The sequence below is a fragment of the Diadema setosum genome, chromosome 16 (genome assembly GCF_964275005.1).
Source record: "Diadema setosum chromosome 16, eeDiaSeto1, whole genome shotgun sequence".
Taxonomy (NCBI): domain Eukaryota; kingdom Metazoa; phylum Echinodermata; class Echinoidea; order Diadematoida; family Diadematidae; genus Diadema; species Diadema setosum.
The window spans coordinates 10,902,368-10,913,443 of NC_092700.1; the positions used below are offsets into that span (position 1 = coordinate 10,902,368).

At 38.7% G+C, this 11,076-nt stretch overlaps 1 protein-coding gene across 1 annotated transcript; it reads left to right on the forward strand.

Moving 5' to 3' along the window:
- Nucleotides 1-2,216: 2,216 nt before the first annotated feature.
- LOC140239490 (transmembrane protein 18-like) lies at nucleotides 2,217-10,705 on the forward strand. Its single transcript, XM_072319324.1, has 5 exons — nucleotides 2,217-2,351; nucleotides 3,637-3,754; nucleotides 4,705-4,759; nucleotides 6,112-6,205; nucleotides 7,296-10,705. The coding sequence occupies exons 1-5, from the start codon at nucleotides 2,280-2,282 to the stop codon at nucleotides 7,440-7,442; spliced, it is 486 nt and encodes a 161-aa protein (XP_072175425.1). The 5' UTR covers nucleotides 2,217-2,279; the 3' UTR covers nucleotides 7,443-10,705.
- Nucleotides 10,706-11,076: the final 371 nt, after the last annotated feature.

An 11,076-nucleotide genomic window follows, 5' to 3' on the forward strand; every position in this document is an offset into this window, starting at 1 on the left:
ATCTTGAATTTCAACATGGTGGTCTATCTAATGATCCACAATTAGGAAACAGCTGTGCTGGACCATTGAACACCACAAGCATGTGCATTCTTCAAAAAATTGATACTTCTACAATAATTGCAAACAGATATGGGTAAAAACGCTATGGCGGCCATTTTGAATTTCAAGATGGCGGCCTACAAACTCTACAAAGCAATCCACAATATCAGAAAATGATATATCAGAGTGCTTGACATTATAACGATGTATTTTGCACCAAGTTTGAGGTTTCTACAATGCTCACTTTATGAGATATGGGTAAAAATACAGCTTGCTATGGCAGCTATTTTGAAATTCAAAATGGCAGCCTACAAATTGTATCAAAACAATCCACAATATCAGACAGAGATTTATCAGAGTGTCTGACATCACACCCATGCGTTTTGCACCAAATCTTAATCTTCTACAATGCTCACTCTATGAAATATGGGTCAAAATACGAAGAGTTTGTTTGCAAAAACCGATAAGTCCATTTTTGAAGATTTTGAAGTACGGTCTCTGTCATAAAGTACAAAATAATACCTTTTAAATGATATATTGGTCACTACATAATAAAAGGTACATTTTTGAAGTTATGGTCAAAAGAAGCACAAATTTTCTTATTATTCTCTTTATTTTTCTTTACCTTTAATCGCAAATATCTCCATTTTGGCAAATATGGACTTATCGGTTTTTGCAAACAAACTCTTCATACAGTCTGCAAGGGCGGCCATTTTGAAATTCAAAATGGCGGCTGAAGACGTGGTCAGAAAAAATGGAACCAAAGTTTTTTGGATTCAGCACCCCAAAACTGACAAAGCGAAAAAAATCAATTTTGGCACGAAAATCTCACGGGATTACATAGTAGCCTCTACTATTATGTATGCACGTTACGATGGATGACGGTCCCTGACGGGCCGCGTGTTTTTTTTTAGACGGCACAGATTGGGGAAACTAAGTATCTATCGGGGACCCTATCCCTAAACCTAACCCTAATCCTAATCCTAACCCTAACCCTAACCCTAACCCTAACCCTGACCCCAACCCTAACCCTAACCCTAACCCTAACCCTAACCATAAACCCTAACCCAACATTTTTCCCATATAGGTTTAACACGCGCCATGCCCCAATCTGTGCCGTCTTTAAAAAAAACGCTGACGGGCCAGGGAGGTGTATGATAAAGTAGCTGTGCAATAATTATTTTTCAGGTTTGCCATCAGGTGGATCATGTTTGTTTGGGGTGTTTTTTTTTTTTCTTACTCTATCAAAAAGGTTTTTAAAATGGAATGAACGTCTCTGTCAACAGCTAGGCGAACTTCTAAGACGGAAACATCAACCTGCATAAAATCAGTTGATTCGTGCTCGCCTGTCACTGGTTTCATCTGGGGCGATGACCGGAGTGATGACGAAGGCAAAGTGATGATGGTGATCACGGAGTGACGCAGACTATGCATGCGTGTGTATGTGGACAATTTAAGGAGAGGTTATATTGGCATTTGCCGTGGAATAGATTTGCAGCTCTTGAACGTAGGCTTTTGTGAATCTGAATCAGAGCAGGGGCCGCGGAACAGGCGGGGGGCTTCCCCCTCCAACACACACACACACACACACACACACACACATATAACGCCTTATTAAAAAAAAAAATCTGAAAATAATGATAAAAACACACACACACACAACAACAGCAACAACAACAACAACAACAAAATCCACAAATTTGCGAGGGTCCCAATCCCGAGTGTCTTCAGGGAGGGAGAAGAGAGATATCAATTTCCCTTGACCTAAGAGCATTTCCCTTGCTTCCACTACCAATCCCCCCACCACCACCACCTCCACACTAGTACTTAGAAAAACAAACAAAACAAAACTGCCACTCTATCTAGAGAAATTGAGATTTTTTTTGAAAGATACCCGTATACTACTACATGTAGGGCCTAGTGTACTAGTAAATTTTGTATTCCAACGTCTTCGACATAGGAAATGCAGTGTGGTTGTTGTTCGACGAGACATGAAAATAAGAGTCTGTCGAAGATTTTTTAAAAAAAAAAGCAAAAATATAAAAAAAAAATAACAAAAAATAGTGTTTCCTTTTGGCTTGCCATAACCTTCAAAAGGTAAACTGAAAAGACGCCACGAAGTGATTGTACACGTAATAATTCGTACGCGCTTCTGCATGTGAGTTTTACTTGTGGTGGCGTACTGTGTTGGGCGGTAATAGCTGAGTAAGCGAACAATTCTGCTTTTTCCAACCATTGCAATGGACAGCGACGATGGAAAAGATTCTGTTAGACTTGGGGAAATAGACAGCATGTGGTCATTTATCAAGCATGTAAGTTGATCTTTGGTAATTAAATCTGTAAGCATCGGTCTGGTTCGTGGTGGGCCGTGGGGCAGCTGGCAGGTCAAAGGCACGGGTAGGCACCGCTGGCATGCGCTGCACCCCGACTCTTACGGCGCGGCTGCACTCCCGGCTCTGGCACACTACACACATACATGGTCACTGCATGCAGTGCTAGTAGCATTCGGTTCCCTTGAGTTGTCCTGCGAATTAATCTCTGTGACTAGGACTCTGTAACACAAAATGGAATTAAGAGAATGCAGCAATATTAGTAGAACACATCAGTGAAAGTTTGAGGAAAATTGGACAATCTGTTCAAAAGTTCAAAAGTTTCTGCGCTATCACTACTACTGTACTGCCTGAACTTGTCCTTTAGATTTCGTTTATATTTTCAACTTTACTTTTACACTCAGTGTATACATGTATGCTTTGAAGCAAAAAGGGAGTTCTGAAGCCTCCTTTAGCCTAAGTAGCAGCCTAGCACGAACAACCTTTCAAGTCAATATAAACTGACAGAATTCAGAAAAAGGAGGTGCAGTCGCGAGTCGGGTCAGGTTCTGAGGTGATTTCAGAGACTGCTATACTGTACAAGCCTCGAAGAGCCTTGGCTGCTGCGTAAATGCTTGGGGGTTCGAGAAGCCACTCTTGCCGGCCTAGAAGTTATAACATTGTTGTGTGTTGTTTATCAGTCGCGGTTGGTCAATCATTGACCAACCGCCACTGATAAACACCACACAACTTGCACACTTTGCACACTCAGTCATATTTGCAGTTATGTAAGAAATTCAGAATCCCTTGCTATGTATTTGGAGGGGAACTTTGTTGCCATGAAAACGGAGCCAGTTGGGCCTGCTAGGGCCTGCTACCTAGGGCTTGCTTTGGCCGAAATCAGCTTGTGCAGTATGAAGAGATGAGAGACCACTTCTTCAAGCGGGTTTTCGTACCTCCACGAAGAGGCTTGAAAACTCGCTCGCAGTATAAACAGGGTATTAGTTTCAGTTTTAAGTTTAGAATTAATTTACACACAGTGTGCCGGTATTGATTCATGCAACTCTATTTGTGTGTGTGTGTGTGTGTGGGGGGGGGGGGGGGTGATAATAGTCCTAAATAGGAATCATTCCTTGTGATTCATGAAAGGGGTAATTAGTCATCATTCATTTGAACAATGTAGAAATATGTATGTTATTTTAGTTTTGGATACTATCATTGTCCTTTGCTTAAAGTGCAGAGTATCTAATGGTAAATACCATTGCATTTCTCTCATTGTTTCCCACAGATTGACTGGACTGAGCCCTGGCTTCTCTCGCTGGTTGCATTTCATCTCTTTTGTCTCATCATCACCATTCTCACCAGGAAGTACAACAACTTCCAGATCATTCTCTTCCTCATTATGTGTAAGAAAATCTTATTTTTACTCCCAGTATGTCTTCAAATCTCACAGCAAATTAATTGTACGTGTACAGCATGTACACTACAGTATTATACTGTAGGGTTTTGTTTGTTTGTTTGTTTGTTTGTTTGTTTGTTTTTTCTCATGTCTGATAATTATTGATTCAAGCTGTTAGAGGGTTATTTTACTTTGCCAAGTCTTCATGAGAGTGATGTCATACACATAAAAGTATATGAAGTGAGGACTTTAGTTTGTTGTTAATGTTGAACCAGCACTACAACAAATTATGCATTATCATTTTAAATAGGATAATATATGACACTTGTGTGTATTTCCATTTTAGTGCATGTTACTACAGAGCTTCATGCTATCATATTGTAACTTGATGCAAGTTTCAAAAGCAATAGGTTATAAAAAGGTCAAGTATTACATGGCCGTTCTGTCTAGATATAGAGTTAATGTTCCTGAGGATCTTGGGAAATGATAACTTCAAATGAAGGCAATACATGAAAGGAAAAATCAAGTGCATGTGTAAGAAGTTTGCCTATTTTTTTAGGGGGGGGGAGGGAGGGGATTTTAACAGTCTGTAATAATCATATTAAAGAATGTCAGCATTGATTCTTTAATCAATAATCAGCAGGTAAAAGTGACAATACTTAAAATAGTTCTGAATATGAGGCTACAATTACTCCCAACATTGAGTTGTTTTTGCTACCTTTGCATGAAATGTAAAGTAAATCTATAGATTCAATATTTTGGGAGCATTTGTTTGCTTTGAACATTTCATTGTTTTGTATTGGATAAATTGTAGAATGTGTTTTTGTTGATAAAGTGTTTAACAATTGATCTATGATTCAAATTGTGGAAGTTTCAAGATTTGCTCATAAATGATATGTTATTTTATCCTGGTTGGTTTGTAATTGTTTATGTTTTAATTTTGTTTTGTTCTGGCAGTACTGATGATTTACTTGTCTGAGTATCTCAATGAGTATGCCGCCAAACATTACAGGTATGTCATCCGCATTTTGTTTCAATAAATCTTTTTTATGCTCCTTTTTCAAAAACCTTACCGTGCTTATCTTGCCACTCGACGTGTATCTTGAAACAACATGCCAATGGTACTAAATTCCCTTAGTCCCTATATTGTGTCACTATGACCTTACTGTTGAACTGAGCCACAATGAATACCCATGTGGCTGGCTGACTGACAGTTAGGTCAGGTTTGGAGTAATGAATGAATGCTGATGAAAAAGCATGGGTAAGTTGAATGTACAGGGCATATAAAAGATTCTTCAGCAAATTTGGAGGATTAACAGAGACTCCAACTCTACCGTTTTCGACGGGAGATCTCCCGCCGAAAGCCCATTTTTGCAAAATCTCCCGTTCTCCCGATTGAGATTTGATTTCTCCCGCCCTGGCTCTGTGTCTCCCGGTGGAAAGGATTTCTTACTTATTGCTATTGTGTGTTGAAAAAATAAGCCTTAAAAGCACCAGAGAACATCTAGAACCTTATAGGAACCTCGCGCTTCGCACACATCAACTTGGAGTCTCCCGTTTGCTAGGGGTTTCGGGCGGGAGAATCTCCACATCAGAAGGTGTTTTGGGTTGGAGTCTCTGGATTAAGGCAAATTGTATTTGTGCCATATGACTTCTATTGGATACGCATCTTATGTTTTGCTGTCATAGTAATAAACATCGTCACAGCATGGCGTGATAAACCTGTGTTTAGAACGATTATAGATGAGAAGTAAATCAAGTGAAGCCAAGTCATGGCCGTTAGTAACATCATGCTCAGTTTGTGTTGTATGTTTTGTACCTGGGAGCTTCTTTCTTGTTACATTTCAGTTGGATTTCTTATTACAATTACAGAGGGCGGCATGTAAAAGTTCTACACAATTTATATGTGGAAGATTGTCAGTATTCAATTTTGTCAATGCATTTAAGTATTTTAATGTGATACCAGTGTCAGAAAAGCCATGAATTGAAATATAACTTGGATCTTGTCAGTTCTGCACAGCACACTATGGACAAATATAGTGCTTGTGTTTATGTTGAAATCTCTCCAGGCAGAATACTACAGTAGTAGCTCTGGCTTTTAATTTTTTTTTTTTTTTTTTTTTTTTTTTTTTTTTTTTTTTTTAGGAGGGATACTATAAGGATATAGTCTTTCCCGACATTCCTTTCTTCACTACTTTCTCATCTCAATTTACCAAGTTGTGATTAGCCCTCCCTACCAAGGTATTCTTGCATGCCATGTATTAAAGCATTGTAAAATTGACTGTGCAGAGGCATACTTGCACTCAATTTGTACTATATACTTTGTAAATTCTAATCATGATGAATTATCTACTTTCCTTCCAGGATGTTTTCAAGATTACAGTACTTTGATTCCAGTGGGCTCTTTATATCTGTGGTGTACAACATCCCCCTGCTCATAAACTGTTTAGTAATGATTGTAAGTACCTGCATCTGTTCACCATATAATACTGTGTTTATTTTGTTAAAATATATTTTGAATGATAGCCTCATATTATTTGATTTTATAACATGGGCTTTAGAATCTCTGCAATCTGATTGGCTAATTATCATGTATTGATTTTTACTGGTCCACACTGAGCCATGCGTCCGGTAAAATCCGAATGCATTGCTCAAGTCTTGTACAGTGTTGTAGGTGTACCGGACACATGATGGGGAAAATGGTTGTATTTCATGAATTTACGGCCCATTTTATAACACAAATGATGCACAGGCCTATTTCGTGGATCAGTGAGAAATGGATGCTCTCGTTTAACTTTGGAACAGTCTAAAACCCACTCGCTGCACTTGTGGGTTTAAACAGTTCCAAAGTTAAACTCGCGCATCCAATTCTCACCGATCCACTCTGTCCTGTGCATCAATTATATTGTCTAAATGTTCAAATCCTAGAGTTTCACTGTCATGGTAGTATGAATTAGATATATCATTGTGTCAGGGTTTGTACTTTGTAGAGACATTGTAAAAAGATCAGTGGATTCTAATGTGTCACGATTGATTTTTGTATAATGACCTGAAAGTCAGATACCAATACTCATCATAAAGTGATTGGAAAATAATGTGGGTATCAGAATAAATCCAACCAACCAGCTAAACAAACAATTAAGGGAAACTTGTTTTAATGCTTTCTCCAGGCATAGGATTGAAAGTGTTCTGCATAAATTTTGACATGAAGCAGGGTAAATTTGGGTGTAAAGTATCTGTGATAAGAGGGTTTGGAGGCTGGGGTCACAGATACACAAAAAAAGAAAGCTCTATATATGAAAGCTATGCTCCCCATTTCATTTTGTTTCTTGTCCCAACAAGGAGAAAGCAAAAATGCAGCTGGGCAGTTACATGAGAAAGTATTGGAAATTGTTTGTGTAGGTGTTCAGATGACCAGGCTTGCACAAAGTCTTCCAAGAACGTTGTAAGAGAAAATACAATGGTCTTTTCCCCAAGACTAGTCAACACGTTGTGGTGTACCATTTCTCAAAAGCCTGTCACTATCAAAAAATACCATCTCTCCTCAGTGCATCTGGCTCCATACGGCGGCACACATGGTGGTGACGGTGAAACGAGGGCAGCTGAAGGAGAGGCTGCAGGCGCCGATCGAAGGTACGTCGGAGATGGCGGGAACGCTTCCGGAAAAGAACGATGAAAGCAAAAAGAAAGACTGATGCCTCTGACAGCGAGCTGAAGCCGCAAGTGCCCCGACTTTTGCATTCCCCGAAACTGTCACGATGTACCGATGCATGTTGCACAACGGAGAGAGGAACATGTGGATCCTATGGAGTTCACATTGATTTGTTTTCTTCTCACTGCCTGACTGTTCAGACATCAAGAACTGTTCAAAGGGTTCACCCAGTGGCCAATGTTCTAGTCTTGTGGGAAGGCAACTTGCATCATCTCTTGTAGGAAGCCCCTGGACAATGTGCGATTGGCATGGACTGTGGTGCCATGGTGTGGAGAAAAAATAATCCTTTGGTGGTGTCAGCTTGTGTTGGCCATCTTGTAGACCCACCATTCATTGTCATTCATATTCACTGTTCATGCCGTACTTAACTTATTTTCCAGTCTTACTTTTATGCTGTTTATATGATAATGGATGACAGTGAATGGGATACCAGGGAATGTTGGCCCTAATGAGTACAATATTCCCTGGTATTCCATGAAATGAAGTCATCCAATATGATCATTATTGTCTATAATCAATTATCCAGAGAAAGCATAAACTGTAAAAACTAGTACTACTTCTACTAAAATTCGAAGTAGACTACACTATGCACACACACAAAAAAGGATGACTTGCACTTGTAGCAAAAATTTTGTGCACTTAGCAAGCATTCACACACTCAGTTTTTGCACAACCACTTTACTACAGTAGCCTATGGAGTATTCATACTTTAACCTACAATGTATATGTATCATTGAATATGCTCTCATATTGAACTTGAAAATGGAGCAAACAGCAATTTATGCATATATAATGCCCTGCTAAGCTGCCTTATATAGCTGATTGTACTCCACGATTGCAATTGTAGCCACTCCTGAAATACACTGTATATATGGTGTGTACTGTGCATTATGCATATTGTGGCATGTTAAATGTTTTATTCATTGGCGTTGGTGCAGAAAGTCTTGTTGGAAGGAAGTTAGTCAAACTAAGAGGTGAATTCATGTAGGAGTTGACATTCACAACCATTTCTCATCTTTTTACTTCTCTTTCATGGCAGTCCCTAGGGGTACTGTAACAATGCATCTGTACTCATTATGTGCCATGATCATGTAAAAAAGTGTGAACACTGTATACGTTTATCTACTACCTATATGTGTATTAACATCGTTATTTATGACTTACTAGTATGCTAGCATTACTGTCTGGACAGCCGTGCTAGTTTTATTCTGTTAATTGTTTTGTTTTTCTGGTTTTCTCTTTGTTTTTCTGTGTAATGTATAATGTGTAAATGTAATGTTGATAAAGGCAAGTCTGACTTTCGTTTGTGGTGTATAGCCCAGATAAAGCAAAAATTTAATACTTTTAGGTTCAAAGGGTATGCTGTAATGATCTGCAAGATGTCTGCTGCAATAGATAATCATTCCTTTTCCAGTGTGAAGACAGTTTCCTTAAACTACTGTAGTTTATGTGCACCTGTGATGGATGCACATAATTGTTACATTCTACAAGTCCTAGGACACGCATGCATGTAGGTAGAGGGTACTCTTTTTCTAAGTGCTTTGTTTTTCTCTACAACTGCATGAATAATCTTCAAACTTGTGTTAAGTTGTATGTCTGAAACTTTTGAATAGATGGAGAAAGTTGCTCTTTCGCCCAAATTCATTTCCATTTCGTTCTCTCTGCTTGGGGATGAAGTGTTAGATCCTTTACAGACCTTTGACCTAGTGAAGATATGTTCATTTTAACTGATTTTACATCTTCTTCTTTCCTCAGTTTATTAGTTTTTATTTGAAGTAACTATTTTGATAAGTTCTTAGTTATTAATAATTCATTTGAAGTAGAGATATTCTCATGTCCCATGGATCATGTGATGAACTTTGCCAGCCCCTTTACCATCACATCAAGTCTTCCTTAGTGATCAAAACAGTGTGCATACAGGCAACTCCAATCATAACATTGTCCTGTTGATCTGCAGTTTTTGTCTGTTACAGTGTTTATCAAAATATCATTACACTGTATATCAAAATTTTGTTATAGCCGAAGAAACCATGTATGTAAAGATTATTATTTAGGCCTATGATCATAATTTTAGGACCTGAGTATTTACTTGGGTGTAACAAAATTTTTGTTTTTAACCGTGTTCATTTTAATGGGAGTTCCCTGTACATACATGTATCATGACTACATGTATAACATTTTCCACATTGTGAAGCTATGAGGTCACACCTCGTGAAACTGTAAGATCACACCCATGCAGGAGTGGAGAGTGCTATCACATTTGCTGTTTCCATTACAGCCTGTACAATGATGGAATTGTATTACATTCTAACTCTGCTTTGAACATACACCTTAAAACTTAAGTGCAGTGTATTATAGGTGTAATTATTGCTCAAGTGTGTAATTTGGAATACCCATTGTGCAGGAAAACCTCGTCATAACGAGGACCTGAAAAATAAAAAAACATGGCAATTATATTGTACAGTGTATCAGGTTTCTTGCAACATCATGGTACATTGTACATAAAGAAATATTAAAGAGTCTGGACCAACAAAATCACCTTGTTAAAGGGATCGTATAGTTCTGGTTCGGACCTAATTTCAGGTTTCTAACATTTTTGGTGAGATAATGAGAAACCTCTTGTGAAATATGAAAGAGCATGTAATTCCACGAGAAATTCAACGTTTATTTGCTGAAAATTGGTTTTGAATTGGCTGAGATGTCCAAAACAGAGCTATTCTACTAAAGTATGGGACCCACACTTTATTACGATCTCTTTGTTTTACTTTGTTTTTGGATGTTTCAGTCATTCCAAACCCGATTTTCATTGAATAGACTTTGAATTCCTCCTAAAATGGTATGCACTGTACTATTTCGTAAGTGTTTTCGTGGTATCTTGCATAAAGTTAAAAGCCGAATTCTCATCTCCACCAATACTGTACTATCCCTTTAAAAGAGTGTTTTGTTATATCCAACCTCTATAATGAGATTGTACTGTGTGTGATACCTTGCATACATGTTCATGAAAGTGTTGTGGTCTTGTGGTTTGCAGAATTTGCTGTCAGGAGAGGGATTCAAGGTTCAAGTCCTAGCTTGGTTTCAGTAAAGCAAACTGCATCATATTTTATTACAGGGTACAATATCCCCTTCTTTCGAGGTGTTTAAATTGTCATCTGTAAGGAAATTGTGGGTTATTGTGTTTGGAATTACAGTGCATTTTGTAGCATGCGTGGCGGTAAATACATGCATTTTCCAGGCTACAGAAGTCGACTCTGACCTCAGCAAGTGAGGTTAGCATTAGTCGAGATACAAGTTTGATTTCCCAAACAGGGGCATTATTAGCGCATAGGCCCTACTATTTCAAGTTTTCAGCACACAGAAGTTTCACACTGTGTCAACTTCTACTCAGTCAAGGAGAACAAGCGGTAGATTTCGCACACTTTCATTGAAGTTTAAATTGAAAAGAAACATCCACATTTCCACGCACCCGGTCCCACACCGGTACCCCCCTCCCCCCCCCCCCCACACACACACAGACACACACATGCAGAAGGGTATAGCCACGAGACGTTGTCATAATATTCGAGAGATCGTGGTATAGTCCATGTAGGTTCTGGACGTTTTTCTTTCTTTCTTTT

What these genes read in the sequence shown, in the direction of transcription:
- LOC140239490 (XM_072319324.1), top strand. Translation starts at nt 2,280, where the DNA reads ATGGACAGCGACGATGGAAAAGATTCTGTTAGACTTGGGGAAATAGAC. An exon ending in TATGCCGCCAAACATTACAG is followed by an intron (nt 4,760 to 6,111) that starts GTATGTCATCCG and finishes CTTTCCTTCCAG; the next exon opens with GATGTTTTCAAGATTACAGT. An exon ending in TAAACTGTTTAGTAATGATT is followed by an intron (nt 6,206 to 7,295) that starts GTAAGTACCTGC and finishes ATCTCTCCTCAG; the next exon opens with TGCATCTGGCTCCATACGGC.